This window comes from Solanum tuberosum, unplaced genomic scaffold (genome assembly GCF_000226075.1).
Source record: "Solanum tuberosum cultivar DM 1-3 516 R44 unplaced genomic scaffold, SolTub_3.0 scf00381, whole genome shotgun sequence".
NCBI classification, from domain to species: Eukaryota; Viridiplantae; Streptophyta; class Magnoliopsida; order Solanales; family Solanaceae; genus Solanum; species Solanum tuberosum.
In genome coordinates this window covers 178005-197310 of record NW_006239304.1, presented here as the reverse complement: position 1 = coordinate 197310, position 19306 = coordinate 178005, and the positions used below count along the sequence as shown (strand labels likewise).

General features: G+C 35.2%; 2 protein-coding genes across 5 annotated transcripts; one reads left to right on the top strand and one right to left on the bottom strand.

Annotated features, from left to right (window-relative positions):
- Nucleotides 1–3265: 3265 nt before the first annotated feature.
- Nucleotides 3266–15993, bottom strand: LOC102603242 (transcription initiation factor TFIID subunit 4b). Of its 4 annotated transcripts, XM_015302813.1 has the most exons (16): nucleotides 15657–15993; nucleotides 15437–15542; nucleotides 12845–13134; nucleotides 12545–12754; nucleotides 12367–12462; nucleotides 12196–12280; nucleotides 11330–12096; nucleotides 7772–7902; nucleotides 7573–7660; nucleotides 7317–7452; nucleotides 7130–7185; nucleotides 6991–7047; nucleotides 6752–6892; nucleotides 6505–6570; nucleotides 6115–6379; nucleotides 3266–3771 (listed from the first exon to the last, which is right to left on the bottom strand). In XM_015302813.1, the coding sequence occupies exons 1-16, from the start codon at nucleotides 15693–15695 to the stop codon at nucleotides 3590–3592; spliced, it is 2715 nt and encodes a 904-aa protein (XP_015158299.1). In that variant the 5' UTR covers nucleotides 15696–15993; the 3' UTR covers nucleotides 3266–3589. The 4 variants fall into 4 exon arrangements, with proteins under 4 accessions (XP_015158299.1, XP_006362063.1, XP_015158298.1 ...); XM_006362001.2 differs by having other exon boundaries at nucleotides 12545–13134; XM_015302812.1 differs by having other exon boundaries at nucleotides 12196–12238; nucleotides 12545–13134.
- Nucleotides 15707–19306, top strand: LOC107057814 (uncharacterized). Its single transcript, XM_015302802.1, has 7 exons — nucleotides 15707–15781; nucleotides 16031–16085; nucleotides 16869–16876; nucleotides 17604–17719; nucleotides 18414–18526; nucleotides 18643–18767; nucleotides 19218–19306. The coding sequence occupies exons 1-7, from the start codon at nucleotides 15707–15709 to the stop codon at nucleotides 19296–19298; spliced, it is 573 nt and encodes a 190-aa protein (XP_015158288.1). The 3' UTR covers nucleotides 19299–19306.

Below are 19306 nucleotides of genomic sequence, written 5' to 3'. Positions count from 1 at the left end.
TGATTCTTGAAGAATAAATTAAGTATTTAAAGTTTTAATTCAAAAGACTTAAATTTCACTATGTGATTTGCTTTATCCTGCATAATTTTTTAAAATTGTTTATAAATCCGTCCCATTTGTCATGTTTATTATCTCGTTAGTATTTTTATTTTAAATTATAATTAAGATTAAAAAAATTATCTATAATTTTTAAACAAGATCAGAAATTGACTTATTTTATTAAAAAAACACACAAGATCAGAAATTGACTTATTTTATTAAAAAATATTGAGCAGTAAGTTTATTTTTAAAATTAACAGTTCTAAAAGTTTTTAAATAATTTAACAGAAAATATGTTCATCTATATTTTTTTTATCAAATGTAATAATTATTTAATTATGCATTTAAAAATTAGATATTTATTAGGAGTAAAAGAACAGAAAATAAAAGACGAGAGGAGTGAGTGGAAGAGAAGTGGTGGATAACATGTAAAAAGTAAGAAAAGGGTTCACTATCCGAGTGTTAAAAGAAGAATGGAGTCTCACACAACTATTGTTAGTTGGACCCTCTACCATTGTAAATTTTTTCGCAAGGCAGTATAAGCTTTAATTTTTCTATATTAGTATAAAAATACACGGTGTTTTCATGATTTGAACTCGTGATCTACCAATTTCACGAAAACAATTTTTTCTTTAAGTTCTAATGGATGAAATTATTCAAGTTTCTTCATATTATGGATGTAATTTTATGTTTGGTTTTGTTTAGGGGGGTCTTAATGAGGACTTTGCTTTTGTGCTACGTTAAAGAATGTATTTATTCTCCTTAGAATAATACTCATTTGTTTTTCTTAGACATGCACCTAAATTCTGCCCAAAACTTCCTTTTTGTTTTTGGCTTTCGAGGCTTGCGGTCCCGTAAAGTTTTGGTATATGAATGCAACTTTAATATTATATTGAAATGTGTGTCATACAAAGACAAAAGAGGTAGAGAAGTTTGTTACTGATGGGGCACTATCAAAATTAAATTATAGTAACTACAAACAGCTCATCTTATTAGGCAGAAGCTCTCCCATTTTTTAAAAATATCTTTTTCATTAATAGGAAAAACAATATGGTAAGGAGTTTTAGCATTAACCGTAAGAATTGCAGACTCCACTTGTGGGACAACACTGATATTAAGTTGTTGGTGGTGGTTAGAGCTGTCAAAAAGGGTCGGTCCAAGCCTCGCAGGCCAAGGAATTTGAAGGGCTAGGGCGGGCTGGCCCTTCATTTGGTAGGGCTTGAAAATGCTCAACCCAACCCAACCTTAGAAGGGCCGAGGGCTGGGGCGGGATAGCCCTTTTTTATTTTTATTTTATTTTCAAACTTGTAATTCTATAACATCAAGAAAATGAGAAGATTTTCAAATCAAATATGGCAAACAATGGTGTTGTTTCAATAACACTAGCAAAAAATTAGTGTAATTAGCATTGATCTCGCATACCAGATATGTGAGTGAGATGAGAGAGTGACAAGCAAGATGGGAGGGAGGTGAGGGCTCGAGATTTGTATATATATCCTAGATACATGCGAATCTACTTTGATAGAATGTATCTAGAACAAATTAACCTAATTTTGAGTCCATATATTCCGAGATACAGGTATCTGAATACGAAGATTCATAATATACAACATAGGGTGTATTCAAATTATTAGATTATATACTAGTGAGATTATTGTAAATTACTCTTGAATATAAAGTTTTTGCCCATGGGCAGACCCCGGCCCAACCCCGATCAAGCCTCAAGGGCCAAGGACTTATATGGGCCGGGCTTATAAACCCTAGTTTTAAATGGGCTTGAAAAATCATGTCCCAACCCTACCTCAATAACGGGTAGGGTTGGGCCAGCTCCATGGGCTAAGCCCATTTTGACGGCTCTAGTGGTGGTGTTAAGAATTATTGTCATGTCATTCTGTTTTTTTCTTTAAATTAGTAAAATTATCCGCGTTTCACGCGAAAATTTAATATCATATAATTTACTTACAATCTATCAGTCAGTAAAACTAAAACACTATATTATCTTACATACAAGATTACGTAGTAACGGACATTAATAATGTAAAGGAAAATATTAATTATAACATCTTATCATTTATCCTTCAATCAATCATCTTTAATTTGATTTTATAATTTATCCTTTTGCCTCCACGAAGTATTACTATTTGATATTTTAGGGAAATAAGATGAACATCAACATGAGATATTAAATTTTCTAATAAATAAATAATATTTATATGTACTAACAAATACTTATAATAATAACTTTGCAGAAACATAAACAACAAAGTTTAAAACATGTACTAAAAAACAACAATTAATATCATAAACATAAATTAATGACTGTAAAAAAAATATACCAGGATTTATAACAATAGAATGAACTAGAAAGGTAAAAAATTGAGCCCACTGAATGCACAGTGTCCCCTTAAGGAAATTATTCCCCTCTAGTACCCGAGGTTTAATGGAATAGATCCTCTCAGGATGGAACGATTTTATTCACAAGTATATTGATACAAGAACAATGGTGTCAGTGAGCCATTCAACAGGAGCAAAGTACTTGAATATTTAATTGTGCAGAAGAAGAAGTTCAGAATTTTCGTTGTTTTAAAATGAGAGGAAATCCCTCAAATAGACAACAAAGGATAGTGTGAACGAATGCTTATTATGCCTTATCAAAAATGTCACAACTCTTTGAAAAGTTACAACTATTCGGAAAGGTCAGAACCTTTCATAAAAGTCACAATTTTTCATAAAAGTCGTAACTCATCATAAAAGTCACATCTTTTCATGAAAGGGATGTCTATTTTTGGATAACTCTTCATAAAAATCACAACTTTTCATAAAAGACACATCTTTTCATGAAAGGGGAAGACTATTTTTGGAAATAAATAAATTTAAAAGAAAATTCTAGCTAGTGGCGCCACGTAGACGTGCCTAGGGTTCTCTTTTATATAAATATATGACTTACTAAAAAGGTAAGGTATGAGTCCATTTGTTCTCATGACAATTACAACTTAACAAGTATAGCACATTACTATAAACAAGTCAATCGCACAAATAAATTCAACTTTTTGTTTGTGTTGAGATTAAGACTTAATAATTAAAGTGGGACCAAAGGCCTACTGTTTTATTATTTAGATCATATAAAATACAAAGTAAGAACGAAAGAATTATTTTCTTGTTCCCTCTTTCTTTATTAAAATTAAAATAAAGTAGTTTTAGTCATGAAGAACCATAAAATAAATGGTTGGTGATGAGTGTCTCTTTTGTTGTTCCCCCTTTACATCATTCAACTTGTATTTGAAGTGAACTTTTTTGGGGGTAAAAAGGGAATATAATTGTTCTACAAAGATACTCTTACATCTTGATAGTTTTCACCTACTCTAATCCAACTAATTAACTTTTACATGCAATCATCCAGATTGAAAAGGGCACAAGTTATCTAGTAATCTCAGCAACATGAAACTGGGGTAAATAGTTTATGTCATTCAGATCATAAACAAGATTTACAAATTCTTATCAAAAGGAAAAAAAGAGGGGTATAGTTCAAGATTTATGCTGCTTCTGGAAATCAGGATGATTCAACTGATGAAGCATTGGACCGAGCTTTCTCATACAAGCGGTATATCAGTGTAGACTTAGACATTTGAGGTTCTCTTTCTAGTACGGCGATCACATCTTTAACAGTAATACTGCGAGCAATCCTAGTTTGTGTTATTATCCCTTGAGTTCTTCCGGCTCTTCTCACAGCACCTACAGAAAAGAGAGGACAAATGCTCAAAGGTTACAGCAGCTAAATGGTTAGTGCACAGGCTAAACCTGAGTAACCACACTAAACAAGAAGAAATATCAACCAAATGTCCTGAAATCAACAAAGGAACGGTAATATCACACATTCCTGGATCATAAACACTTCAATCCTTACAAAAAAAAACTAATATTGTGCCTCAATCCCAATAACTAGGGGTTAAAAGTGGATATGCGCGGTGTTGTTTATCTCTCGGTGCTAAGTAGGCACTCTACCACCTAAGCTACATCCAGGTGCTAAGTCAGCCGAACCCAATAGCTTTGACCTAGACGCTTTATATTTGTTAAGAAATCCGTTTAATATGTACAAGTATCAAATTTCAAACCTAGTTATTAGTACTTGAGATTGGTGTTCTAGAATTCCAAACCCATAAAATTCAAATCATGGATCTGTTTCTGGCTACATCGCCGGCTCGGGAGGGAACTTTGGAAACATCTAAGACGCCAAACTCAGAGCTTGCCACAAGATTGTTTGGAAGGAAATTTATCACGTTCAATGCTAGGATACTCTTGGCTGATCTAAATACATCTCATTCTAGTATTTTCAACCAACCCCGACCCTCCCTCTTCCATTTAGTTGCTGAGTTCATTCTAGTAAGGATGTTTGGTGGTGGTGTTTTTTTTCTTGGATCAAGTAAAATGAGAAAATTTTATTGAAAATGCATCAAAAGGATGCCAATATTACATCAGCTGAGGAGAAAAGGTAGCTCCTGTACAATTAACCTTTGGTTACAAGTAGTAATTCAAGGAGCTAACAAAATCCATAAATTTATCTAGACTATTCACATCTTCAAGTTTACACCAGCAAACAGGACTCATTAGGCATCTAGCATTAACTTTGTAAAGATGGGAAATGACACCCTCAAAACATATCTAAGGCTTCTTTCTATCCAACTCCAAAAATGGCATGATGGTGCCATTTTTTCATCTACCCCAGCTGTCCCAATCCATATAAACTGATGGACAGCCTTCGTGAAATTCCTAGCTCCGCCGCCACTGCCAGCTGATATATGTTTCTTTAATGGTATAGGTCATTACCCAGCTCATCACGAAAAGCTTTAAAAAAATATACTCCGATGTCTCAGGCAGCTTGAAAATGGAGGAATAGTTGGTTGATGTTTTCTGATTCTAGTAGACAGATGTAGCACCTGCTGCATAGAATTATTACCCTTTTTGCAGGGTTATCGTGAGTTAAGCAAGCATCCCGGATTGCTAACCAACTAAAACAGGCTATCTTGTTGGAATACTTTCTAGACAAGTCAGTGGGATCACACTTCAGGAATATTGCTGTTGGAGCAGATTTTCTTTTAACAAGATTTATGAAAATATGCACCAACCTGGCTGAAACTCCAAACTAATCTGTCCTTTTTAGAAGTGTCAATTGAGAACCCTTGCAATCTATCAAGACGAACTCCCAGCTAATCCACCACCGAGTCTTGAAAAATTCCTTCTGCAGTGCAAATTCCAAGAGTTCTCTTCCCTGCATTGGCTGACTGTGGCTCGGGACAGCACATTTAACTGGTATTGTCTTAGGAGTTTTTCCTGTAAAGTACTATTCCCCAGCCATACTCTAAAATAGGCATACTTGGAAAAATCTTCCCAAAGTCTGCTTATGTATTTTCAGGGGGCAACAATAAGAGTATACTAAAAGTGTGCCAGAAGTCTTGCTCCCCATGTTTAATTTTAATAATATATCTTCAGAAAGAGACTTCCTCATTGCAATACTTCCAGGACCGTTACATGAGCGAAGATTTATTATGGACAGGCAGATCCCTTGGTCCTAGGCACCCACAGACTGTCTAGGCTTAATTACTTTGGTCCAACTGACCAGATAATATTTTTGTTGAGTGCTACCATACATCCATACCCTCCAAAAGAATGTTCCTTCTTATTTTATCAATTTGCTTCAACGCTTTGTTGGGGTTATAAGGTTTTGATCATCTAGAAAGTCTTGTAATACTTGGTGTTATTACACATGAAGGAGATCTACAAGTAACTGATACCCCGTCTAACAACAGAATTTTCTTAAACATTTTGGAAAGGAAAATATTTCAAATTATAACTTTTCTATATTTTCAAATCTCTGAATATGCCTCATATGGTAGTTTATGCGAAAGAAAAGCTAAAATATGATTTCAAACAATGTGTGATTCAGGATCATATCAATCATGTTAACCAAAGTCATAACTACTCTAAACACCATGAATATGAGAAACATCATTCATATTTAGAATGCTAGTCATATGAATCTCGAAACTAGGTCCAATAACGGATCATTATCATACATACCAGGTGTGGCTATTGCAGATGACTGAATCCGTTTCTCAGCTTCTTGGGGGTCCTTTGAGCTCCTTGTGGGAGCTGATAAATTCTTCCTAGTCACATCTTTACCAGGCTGTGAACCAGAAACCACATCACCTCCCCCTTCACGCTTTTGTCTTGCCTGCTCAGCCATTAATTGCCACTTTGACAACATGTCATCCCCTCCAACAGCAGCTCGAGCAGCAACATTTGCAGCTGTAGTTCGCATCTTATCATCTTCGTCCTTGTTTACCTGCAAAGATACAAACAGTTGGGAAGGATCAAAGTTAGTTATGAAAGAAATTACATTTGACACTTCTCTATGGATCTTAAAACTATCCAGAAAAAAAAGAAGTGTGAGCAAGGGAGAGTATGTACCTTTATTGATTTCCCGCGACCCTCATCCTTCTCCTTATCCCCGTCAACTCCAATACTACCTTCAGGCTGATATCCAAGTCATTAAGTTACACTTTTTTTCTTCTTTTTTTTTGAGTAAGGTAACTTTTAAGTTGCACGTTTTCCATATTGTCATTTTTTTGGAACAGATAACATAATTTTCCATATTAACATTGACCAGTAGAAACTTAGTTGAAGAACGCTCAAAGTGGAAAGAAGGATAACTCACTTCATTTGCCTTTTGGAGTTTTTCCACATCAGCCTGTTTCTTTTCCCATTCTTCCCGGGCTTTTCGATTGATTGACATGATTTCTTCACGAACATCTGAGGTGACAATTGTTCTGTGTCTTGACTTCTCAATGTCAACTCTCTACAGAAAGCAGACCTCTATCTCAGGTTCATATGAGAATCCTATAAGCTTTTCACATAGCATATTTTAGAAAGAATTTAACCAAGCAGAATGTTAACCTGTTTTGACAGTCTGATGAGACTACTTATGAGTCCACGCATTCTTTCCTCCACACACTGGAAGTTGAAAGTTCAAAGTTCAGTGGCACAAGAATTTCCCAAAAAAAAGTAAAACAAACAGAAAAAGATCATATCTCACCAACGACAAGCATCGTTCCACATCACTGCTCATATTCTTTAAACCACATTTTGCCACTGTCAGACAGAATCAGGTAAGCAAGAAAACATTGCTATTTAGTTAGGAAGATGACTTACTCTTATCATGTAATTGTATAATAACAAGTTGCACATCGAAAAAAAGGGAAGATCTAAAAGAGGGATTTAACTGATTTCTGCCAATTTCTTCTGAAGTGGAATTTTCTGCAAAATCAGCCTTTCCTCTTCTTCTTGCACAACTCGACGAGATGCTTCAGAAACTCGACTGTCCTCCTTGGGCCCAGAAAATAGTTGCTCTTCCTCTTCCTGTTTTATGAATTACAAAATAATATCAAACTACTTGGAAATACTTCAGATTAAATGCTTTAAACAACTAGTGATGAGCACAAGATACATTCCACTGTTGGGCATCGAAGGAGGTATTACCCTTAGATTAACTCCACTAACAGCAGTAACATCATTAAGTTGTTCAATGCTCTGATCTAGAAAACCACCCGACACCTTTTGCTTCTTTCTGTGAAATGTGAAGGGATAAAACAATACAAAGTGGAATCAATACAACACACAAACTATTGAGACACTATACCAGCAAAACATCATAGTAAAGGTGCTCAGAATAGTATACCCCGAAGGTGGAGGTGAGGAACCTAGCACATCAAGGGGCTTCTTCTGTCCAATGGAAGGCTTTTTCACAGGAATCTTTCCATTGTTTCCTAGCCCAAGCGGAGATGTCACAGAAAGTGTCCGAGAAGTTAACTGAACAAAAAGTGAAAGAAGAAAAGTGACAGTGAGAAGCATGCATCTAATTCACAACTTCAAACAAATAAGATATAATGCAAGCAGTGTTATAAAAGGCGGGAGCGCGAGGCGAGACATAAGCCCCGAAACACGGTGCGTAAGTCCCATGGATCTACGGGGTGTACATCTCATGTATATTCAAATTTATAATTATTACTAAGAAAATAAGCAAAAGTAAAATTTTATTTTACAAATAAGTTTTAATAAATAGCCAATAATATCGGGAAAAAATATAATAATTATTAGTTGAGAAATGTATTAATAACCAATACTATAGTAAAAAGTATTATAGTTACTATTTGAGAAAAGTAGCAACTAACACCACAAAAAATGATAATTGCCAAAAATAATCCTTAAAATGAAATTATCATCCATCTTCACATTTACTAGTCCTTCCACCCTCAACTAATACTTGCACGGATTATTGTTTATATATTTTAAAGAAGAAACGGATAAAAAGTGTAAAAGTAATAACAAAAAATGAATAAAGTTGTCTCAGGAACATAGTGCTATGAAAGCTCTATCCTATTTTCAGACACAATTATCCAAAAAACTATTTACAATAATGTCATTTTCTATGAGAGTTTATTTATCCATTTTAGCAAAAATCACTAACATGATAACACAAAAATATAAGTATCATTACATCAAAAATGAAAAATATGATTTAAAACAAAAACGGTTTTAAACAAAAATAACGCTCGGGGCGTACGTTTTACGGCTAGGATTTATGTTTTTATGCTCGAGACTTACGCCCCAAATTTTAGGACTTACACCCTATGGATCTACGCCTTCAATTTGCGCCCCGGAGTGTTTTTGGTACGCCCCACCCCGAAACTTTCCCTAAAACATTTTTGAAAACACTGAATGCAAGACAAAACATAAATATTTTAGCAAGCTCAAGAGACGTGCAATCAAAAAATATTGTAAGTGAGAAATAAGATATACGATGACTACCAAAGTGCTGCCAGAAACAGATCTCATGTTTCCAAAAACTTTCTACGTTCACTTTGACCCTCTGCAGTGACGCCAGTGAGGGCTTTGTGGGAAAAAAATCTGTACTTTCTACTTTAACCAGTCCTATATTTCTGTTTAAATGCCATTGGTTTTCTTTCAAAAACCAGAAAAAGAGAAAATACTCCAATAGAAGAACAACTAACAGGTCGGGTTTCTACCGTAGAGTTCCAGATGTTCCATTATCCTAAAGATAAAAATAGATGAAATGTATTTATCTTTGTTACATGTAATAGCATAAAACGATTACTTTCCTCCTTATTGACTTGAAGAATACATATTACAAATTCTGAAATATGTTAAAGTGGATTTAATGGCATCAACCTGTACTACCATATTGCAGCTCGCTTCAAAGCTATTTCCTCATCATTTTGAGATAGAAGATAAATACTTACTACAAGCTGAAATTTGAAAGATTAGAAAGTTTTTGTCCATTGTTGAAGGTAGGAATGAGTTCCATGATATCGTGTTGATGATCAAATGTAAGACCAAGCCGTTACGGTGGTAACACGGCTCTAAAAAGTTATAAAAACAGAAATAAGAATTATTTAAGTTACCCAAAATAATAAGGATAAAGTGGATTAGGAGCCTGTTTGGATGGGCTTATAAGCCAAAAGTCATAAGTTAGAATTTCTAACAAATGGATTTTGGGTTTTTTTTTTTGGCTTAAAAGCACTTTTTTGTTTTACCCAAACACTACAAAAACTGCTTAAAAGCTATTTTGGCTTAAAAACACCTAACATAAGCCAATCCAAACAGGCTCTAAGTTAGAGAAAATGAATGCAAGATTGAAAACCAAATTTAGCAAAAGAATAAACAAGTCAACAATTGTTTGACAGTGATAGAGTTGTCTTTTTACAAATGTTTTGGATTGAAAGAAAGAATAAGAAAGGAAGGAAGACCATGTGGGAGAAAGAAGGAGAGCTGAAAGGGGGATTTTAAAAATTTTTGGATAAATAATGAGGGAGAAAAATGGATTGTTGTTACTTGATGCCAGCCCTTAATGAAGTATTTCAACTGTTAGTAAGATTGTAGTTTTTTTTGGCACTATAAAAGAGGTCAGCTTCTCTCATTTTCTGCTCACTTTTGGACAGATATAAACTTTATCACTTGTTCATAACCTTATTACTCCCTCTCTCCCCTGCTCCCTTCCTATCACTCCCTAAATTCAATTCAAAAGCAAAAAGTTGAACTCTACCCTCTCCATTCTTCTCATCTCCTATTCCTGAAGGTGTAGTCCAAGGGACAAATCCCTGAGGTCTGTAGGGCCAAAGTAGACAGTACATTCATAATCTTGGGTAGTAACATGAGCGGTTCTTCTGTAAAATATAGAGAGTTCTCCATAGACAAGCTTTTCAAATTTCTTTTTTAGAGGAGTTTCATTAGTTATAGTTCAATAATGAAACAGTCAATTCATAGAGCAGAGAGGGAAAAGTCAGCCAAAAAAATAGTGACACAGAATTTATTTATTTTAAAATGCATGTCTAGAAATATATCTATGTATACATATAAATACATATATGTATGTACGTCTGCATGCATGTATAAAAAAAATGTTCTTATACTTCTACAATCTATGATATATCCTCATTTGAGAAGTCAATAAATCAAGTCAGGATGAAAAGTTGCAAACCAAGAAAATTACCAACGAGGAAAGGGGGATTTTAAAAGATTTTGGATTAATAATGAGGGAGAAAAATGGATTGTTGTTACTTGATGCCAGCCCTTAATGAAGTATTTCAACTGTTAGTAAGATTGTAGTTTTTTTTGGCACTATAAAAGAGGTCAGCTTCTCTCATTTTCTGCTCACTTTTGGACAGATATAAACTTTATCACTTGTTCATAACCTTATTACTCCCTCTCTCCCCTGCTCCCTTCCTATCACTCCCTAAATTCAATTCAAAAGCAAAAAGTTGAACTCTACCCTCTCCATTCTTCTCATCTCCTATTCCTGAAGGTGTAGTCCAAGGGACAAATCCCTGAGGTCTGTAGGGCCAAAGTAGACAGTACATTCATAATCTTGGGTAGTAACATGAGCGGTTCTTCTGTAAAATATAGAGAGTTCTCCATAGACAAGCTTTTCAAATTTCTTTTTTAGAGGAGTTTCATTAGTTATAGTTCAATAATGAAACAGTCAATTCATAGAGCAGAGAGGGAAAAGTCAGCCAAAAAAATAGTGACACAGAATTTATTTATTTTAAAATGCATGTCTAGAAATATATCTATGTATACATATGCATACATATATGTATGTATGCATGCATGTATGTATAAAAAACATGTTCTTATACTTCTACAATCTATAATATATCCTCACTTGAGAAGTCAATAAATCAAGCCAGGATGCAAAGTTGCAAACCAAGAAAATTACCAATGTGCTAGTGTCCATATGAGATGACATGGAAGACGAGGCTGAATTTGAAGGTTTCATGCTAGTCGTTGATGATAAACCAATTCTGGAGGTCTGTTCAATAGATTCATCCCTTGAACTTTCCGAAGTGGAATTTCCTTGATCCACTTGAACAGAGGAGAAGGGCGATAACTGGGATCTATGTAGCTGGTCATGGAAATGATCAATTGGTTCAGGCTTTGGATTGGTCATTGGTGATGAAAGAATACTTTTCTGCTCTTTATTGGCAGAGGGTTGCCACTGAACTGAGGTCTGCTGGATTCTTGAAGTACTTGAAATATTAAGACCCCCACCAGGTAATCTTTTGGCTTCGCCAAAAGTGTTTTGCTTTTCAAACTTAGGGGCACTCATTATTCCCATGGCCTGTGTTGGCACTCCAAACTGAGTTGCATTTCTGTTCTGTTGAACTGAAATTTGTCTCATTTGTGCATCATCAGATTGCTGTTTAAGAGGTTGTGTAGTTGAAGAGTTGACATTAGATGCAGAATATGCACTGTAATTGTTCCCTGCATTTGCAAATGTGGGAAAAGATGCCTGTGAGAAGTGTAAATGTTGTTGCTGTTGTCTGTTAAGTCCCTGAATTGGAAATGGTGTGTGATCCCTTTCTTGTTTTACAGAAGTCAAACCAGAAGAAGGCATCTGGCTTCCTTGGGCTCCACGCAGATCGGCTTGGTTTTCCACCTCGTGCAACTTTTGAGCTTTACTCTCAATTGCCATATTGCTAGAATCTGTCCAAATTCGAATAGGAGCAACGGTAGAGAAGTAAGGTCAGAAATAAGCTCAAACCTGATTAGAACAGACCAAAGAGATTAAGAGAACAAAGGTACCATCAGCTGGCATGAGCGAATGTTGCTGCTGCGAAGCCTGAGACTGAGGAAATTGACCGGGAACAGACTGTGAGTTTTTCGATGCCTGAATTAAACTTTGATATAGAGTTAATACACAATGATTGAGAATTTCACTATTGATGTAACAACTGAAAGTGCTGCTTCATCTACCTGAGATTGAAATTTATATACAGCCATTTTGAGCATCTGGTCACCAATTATACTTCTCATGTTCCTTACAAAACTTTCCTTGGAAATTTCATTTTTCTGTATACATACTCCAATTGATGACAAAACTAACATAACAGAAAAGGCAAAATGAGCACAAAAAAGTCAGCTATAACATTACTTTGAGTTTAACATAAAGTGTCTGGAGTTGCGCTGCCCTGTCCTTATCAAGTTGGGGTTGTATGTGAGGGAAAAGCATGGCAAAAGGAACTTGTTTTCCCTGTTTAGCTATATTCATTGCTGCTTGGCTGCTCGACCCAGTTGCAGATTCTGACTGATTACTTGCCACTGTTGCCACACGTGGCAGACCACTAGTTCCTGTAGTCAAAGACTGCATGGATTGTAGATTATTTACCCCCTGTAAATTTAGATGTGGAGATTCTGGATTTTGCGTATTCTTTTCAGGATTCTGCATACTCACTGCTCTAGAAGAATGAAGTGTGTCCTGTTCAACCTCTGTGGTGTGATAACTGTCCTGGGATATATGCTGCAAAGGAAGGGAATTGATCTCCTGTGATGAATCATTTTTTTGCTGCTGATTCTGAGAATCTGTATCAAGTCTCTTCAACTGCATATCAGACAAATTTTCCTCCTTTGGCTGCATGGTCTCTGAATCTTGAAGGCTACAACAACTGGCATTTTCGTCATGGTTAGCAGTTTGCCATGGGGCAAACTGATTTGAGGTATAACTGCTTCCTTGAGACAATGGTACTGTTTGTAAATTATGCAAAAGATAAGATTGTTTCCAAGGAAGGAGAAACAGAATACTGAAAGAAGACAAAGTAAGCAAGTGATGAAGATAAAGTAGCTTTCTAAGACAAAAGTTCTGACCACAATCACAAATCGTCTTCACATCAACACTCTTTCAGCTTAGATATTCTCATGCAACTCTGAAATGTTTACTCTGCTGATATATGAAACACAGATGAATTTGCAAACTGGAAAAACATTTCTTCTCTTTGTTAAGGCAAGGGAAGATAGCTTAGTCAAAAGGGCCCTTCACCTACAACAATGAGGGTAAAGGGTTCGAGCCATCAAGAGGACAAAGCAAGAAAAACCATTGTTTGACTCCTGCTTGAGGAGGTTTGACATACATTACAACAACAACATACCTAGCGTGTCCATAAGTGAGTTCTGAGGAGGGTGATGGATACACATCCCCAACTTGTGGAGGTAAAGAAGTTGTTTCCGAAAGATCTTCAGCTCAAATAAAGCAGTTTAAAGCAAGTTTGAAAAGGAAATACCGTAGTGAAGAACAAAACAGTATCAATAGCAAATAATACAACAGCCGAAAGCAAAAGAAATAACATACGCTAATAAGAAATCGAAGAATGAGATAATAGGAGGGTGATACTAAAGCAACAGAGGCAAAATGTAATAGAGGGATCCGGAAACATTATTACTGTTAATGCTGAAATGGGTTTGACCTACATTAAAAGAAGATAAAAAGGAACATTGACCTTTGCTATAGTTGTTTCCTTTTTTTTTTATGACAAGGGAAACCCGCAGCCGCTACCCTTTGGGTGCACACAGGGTAAAACCCCCGCTCCTATGCAATAGCTCGCAAACCACATAGGAGAGGTAAACCGCACTAGGCAAGCCTGGTGCGACGAGCTCGACCCAGAAGGCAAAACCCCTTGCTTCGCTGGCAAGGGTTTCGAACTTGAGACCTCCAACATGGAACTCCCAAGCTCAAACCACTGGGCCACCCCGAAGGGTTGCTATAGTTGTTTCCTTTGTGGGGAGGCATTAAAGACGGTGAACCATTTGTTCCTACACTGCAAGTATACCTAACTATGGAGAATTTTTCTGAACCTCAAAGGCATCTCTTGGACCATGCCCAGAAAGGTATCAGAGGCTTTGAAGAGTTGGGAGGCAGCAGGGGTGAATGCAAAGGACAGAAACAGATGGAGAATTATCCCTGCTAGTATATGGTGGACTATTTGAAAAGAAAGGAATTCTAGGTGTTTTGAGAGCATAGAGAATGATGTCTAGAAAGTCAAGTTAAACTGCACTTTATTGTTATGTTTTTGGAGTAATCAAGTATACTCCAGTGCCACTGTATCAGTAATTAATGTTTTAGACTCAATATAGACTGAAACCAGTGGGAAAGGAGACATCTGTATATAATGGTTTCAGTGGGTTTTTGTGATATAATACAAAAATACTTATTTTTTTTTAAAAAAAAAGTAGCATCGTAAATACTGCTTTCTTGAGTAGGGGAAAACTCTATTAGTATAATTCAGTGTTAAAGGTGAAAAGCTAGAAGGCACCAAGGTCTGCTGGCTTCAAGCACCAAGTGAATTCAAAGTGTGTTTTAGGAAATGCACAATAGGAACAGATGTACACGTAATAATAGAAAAATAACAATAATCATATGAACAATAGAATTGAAATAACAATAATTCAGTTAGATGAATAAGCCCTGTGTCAACTAAATTCCGATACTACTTAAAGAATTTATTTTGACGTAAAAATGCTAAAGCTCCTAAATAAAATAGTTGACATCTAATACTTAGACCTTCATCCAAAGTTTTCTTAGCAATAGGGATAAGAACAGCTGATATCCTTGTTTTACACTGCATTACTGTTATACTTCATTGTTACTTAGTCAAATTGTGAATCTATGATGGTTCCAAACCACCCCATGCACAGTGCACACCCAACAACTTTGCAATAATTTAGCTTCTCTCCACCACAAAACTTCCATAGGTGCCATAAAGTACCCACACTTTCTCCCCTCCAAATTCTTGACAACAACTACAACTTCCCCTACTTCTACCCTTCCATTAGCAATTACTCACCCTAGCAGTCTCCCTACTACTTATTTTCCCATGTTAGTAATGCCAACATATCACAATCTTTACCAAAAAACACTACTCACTCAAGAACCAATATACATCTAATGACCAGAATTTTAGCCTAATCTTTGCAGTTGGCAATAAACTTAGTTGAATTACAATCTATAATGAAATTGACAAAATTTAATTACTAAATAGTGATAATATATTACCGCTATCGGAATCCGAAGGCTGAGATTGTGAATTATCTCCACCGATATCCCTGTTTAGGGCAGCAGTGAATGCCTCCACATCCGCCCCCGAATGCATTGTTTCATCCTATATTTATATCCAAAATTCACATAAATCCACCATTGTAACCATAAACATACATATCTGTGACCCAGTACATGAAAAGGGCTAATTCGCAAAAAAAAAAAAAAAAGTACCAACCTCGTCTTCTTCAAGGAGCTTCATGATAGACGGATCCATTGATTGGGAAAATGGTTATATACAACCGTATATTACAGCAATTTATTCGTTTCAAAAAGGAGAAAATGGGAGATCTGTTAATTGATGTAATTCTAGGCTTCCATGAATGTGCGAGTTGATTTTTCGAAAGATTAAGGAAGAAGAGTAGCAAATTTCCAGTCTCTGGAAAATTATACTTTATTGAATTTTCTAATGAAGACGCCAAGAACAAATTGAAATCGGTTCTTGCAGTATATATATTTTTTAAATTTTTAAGTGAATTGTGCATCCAACTTGTTTGGTAATATGCCTCAGTTAACTTATTTAAAGTTTTCTGTTGCCATTTTTATTTTTAGGCTGCAGCAGGATTATTTGTAGAAGGCACATTTGGGAAATATCTTGTTGGTTTTGGTTATTAATTATTTTCTTATGGATATCCTTTTTTGCCTTCTTTAGATCAACTATGTAATTTTGAGTATTATATATATTCATTTGTATTCGTTTATCATGTATTGGCATTTAATTTGTTGTTCCATTTTTTCTTCGAATAGACAAATAGCAAGACAGTAAGAGGTGCGCGAAAATTGACCCAAACATTATAACTATAAATAAAATGACTGCAAGGAAGATCCAGTGGACGATAAAATGACTGCTACATGAATACATACCAAATTTCTTTAGCTGAGAGGTTTTTTCCATGTAATTCTATATTTAATATTTGGTATGTATTCATGTAGCAGTTGAATAACTTCTGGACAGAATGTTACAAGCATAAAAAGAAGCTTTGAGGATTATCAAAAGTTCCTATATTTCTAATTTAGGAGAATGACTTAATCAGTTAACAAGTGATTGCAATTGTTAGTTTCCATTTTAATTTTTCAAAACAATTTCTCATTGTTATAGTGAAAAAAGTTATGTTCAAAATCAATAAAGTAAAAAAAGACCTCTTTCTTGATCAAATGACATTCTCTTTATGTAGTTCCAATAATATGTAGTATTTGACATGTATTCCTGTCATGCCATCAACTTAGTAGTAGATCTATTGTTTACTATGTGTCCGTCTCTGTACGTGACCCTAACTAGTTCGGTATTGTGGCATAGTTATAGTTGTTACTTTTGATTTTACTACTTTAATTTGATCAGATATTTGAAAATTTGAATAATGTTTAAATCTTTTTTTGATGGTATAATCAGGGGCAGAGGTACTGTAGCGGAAGGGGGTTCGGCTGAGCCCACTGACTTTTCCGTAGATCATATATTTGTATCAAACTATGAAATACAATGTGTGTATATATATATTTCCTACAAATCCATAAACACACTGAAGCGTTTGACCCAGTCGTCGTTGTGCACCTAGCGAGATTGTTCACCCCCTGCGGTGTGGGTTTGAATCTCGGTAGGCACACAATTTTTTTGGATTAATTTCTAAACGCGTGTTTATATAAAATATAATATAAAAATAGAATATCGGTAAGGAAATAATATTTGTGTCGTAATTAATTTAAAAAATAAAAAATAAAAACTCGGTAATAATTAATTAAAAACATAGATTGGTTTAAAAAAATAAAAAAAAAGGAAAATAGTATTTGTATCGTTACTATCGTACTATGAAACTACAATATCTGACTATTGATTTCTACTCACATTCAAAAAGTTTAACTCAATTTTTTTCTCCAAAAGTTAGGGTTCTAACTATATTGTTGATCTAATTGTTGCTATCCAACATTTGGCCTCCGGTGTGTACTCGTCTCTCTCTTTTCATTTCTTTCCTTATTCATTTTTAGTGAATTAAATACTTGTATTTGTTCGTTAATTTGATGATTGTTAGTTTAGGTTAAGATCGTTGTTTCTTTTTTTAAAATTTAGAACCCACTGACATAAAATCTTGGTTCCACCTCTAGGTATAATGATGTGGTTTGTATTGGTCAGATGATTACGATGACACCTTCAGATTCTCTAGATATAATAAGGACTCTGCGAATGGCTGGGTATGCATTGATCATCTTAGGAACAACACAACATCTCTTTCAATGCAGCTCTACAAGGTATGTATTCATTTTAACTGTTGCTCAATTATGTTACTACTTTTCTTGATTAGTCTATGGATCATCACCACACCATATGTATTTGCTCAAAGCTAATATACTTCTCTAGAAATCTCTAATAGCGTAAATGTATATGGCTATTACTTGTTGGTAATATCATACTTGGATGCATATGAATATCGGAAACAACCTCTCTACCTTTACAAAGTAGGGGTAAGGCTACTCTCCTCAGATTCTCTACTTGTGGGATTACACTGGGTATGTTGTTGTTGTAGTAGTATAACTATTACATTAATCATGGAACTTTATGCACTGATACTGTGAGAAATGTTCCCATGAATATATTTATGACTACTACATTAACATTAAGCATGGAACATTATGCACTAACACGGTGGATAACATGTGAGAATTCGTTCTTAGTGGCTAACCAGATAGCAGAAAACAACATGATGCATGTTCAGTTTATAGTTACTACTTAAAAAGAGTATTGAGAAATTAAGAAAATTCTGAAACAGTGAGTTGAGGTGAAATAAGATAATTTAAGATGTGAAGTAATTTTCAAAGTTAAATGAGTTGATTCTCATAACAAAGTGAATGCATCCAAGTAAAATGGCTGGAGGATATTCAATTGTCGTCAATTCGAAATTGTTGTACTAGCATTAGATTTAACTTTTGGGAGAACCATTAAAAGATACATTACTCTGTCTAGAAGTTTTATCATCCCTGAGGTCCCAAAATTATGTTGGCACTGTGGTTTTAATTCTTTGCCCTATATAGCTCAAGGACGAGTTAAAACATACAGAAGTATACGATCATTTGTTGGCTGAACTGATTCTTATGTTGCCCTTGCTTTTAGACTTGCCATTTCATTTCTCTCAACATGTTCTAATTCGTTTAGTCTATTTTGTTGTGATGTTCAGGTGAAAATGGAGAGGAAATCGCTGTAAGATTGAAACGAGACCTGATCCCGACAATGACTAATGGACTTATGTACTGGCCATTGTGTGATTTCTTGGCATATAAAGTAGTCCCTGTCCATTTGCAGGTATTCACATTCCTAGTTTTTGTTTCAATAGAGTTTGTGCATTATTTGTCCAGAACTTCTGGGCTCTAACTGTTAGCCTTTCTGAAAGACATAATACATAAACAAACACACAATTTTTGCCTCAGCTGCTAAATAAGCACTCCAACTCACCCCTGATGTGTCTCGTGGACACCCAATGCTGACATGAGACATAAATTTAGAGGTGTCTATTATAAGTTGGAGTGTTCAACTGACACACTGAACATGAGTTGAGGTGTCTAGATGTGAACTCTCAAAGTTCGAGTGCTTACTTGCCAACTGAGATCAAGTTTGAGTATATGTTTATGTGTAATGTCTTTTTGAAAAAGCTTATTTTTGCCCTGTTTCACTTATTTCAAATTGAGTTAAATCCTCAGTTCAATTCCTTCTATCACTCCGATCACTGAGAATTTGTTAATGTCTCTTTCGCAGCCATTGGTTAATAGTTCATTTTCATATGCATGGACTATATATTTGACGTACGTTGCAAATTTGAAGAAATTTTCTGATTAATTTCTACG

Bases quoted from the DNA above. Each gene is read 5' to 3' on its own strand.
- LOC102603242 (XM_006362001.2), bottom strand. From the start codon at position 15,695: ATGGATCCGTCTATCATGAAGCTCCTTGAAGAAGACGAG. The intron at 12,097-12,195 runs GTACCTTTGTTC...GAATTTGGACAG, and splicing joins TTCGCTCATGCCAGCTGATG to ATTCTAGCAATATGGCAATT. The intron at 6,893-6,990 runs GTTAACATTCTG...TGCTTTCTGTAG, and splicing joins TCATCAGACTGTCAAAACAG to AGAGTTGACATTGAGAAGTC.
- LOC107057814 (XM_015302802.1), top strand. From the start codon at position 15,707: ATGGTTATATACAACCGTATATTACAGCAATTTATTCGTTTCAAAAAG. The intron at 15,782-16,030 runs GTAATTCTAGGC...TTTTATTTTTAG, and splicing joins TGGGAGATCTGTTAATTGAT to GCTGCAGCAGGATTATTTGT. The intron at 17,720-18,413 runs GTATGTATTCAT...AACCATTAAAAG, and splicing joins TTTCAATGCAGCTCTACAAG to ATACATTACTCTGTCTAGAA.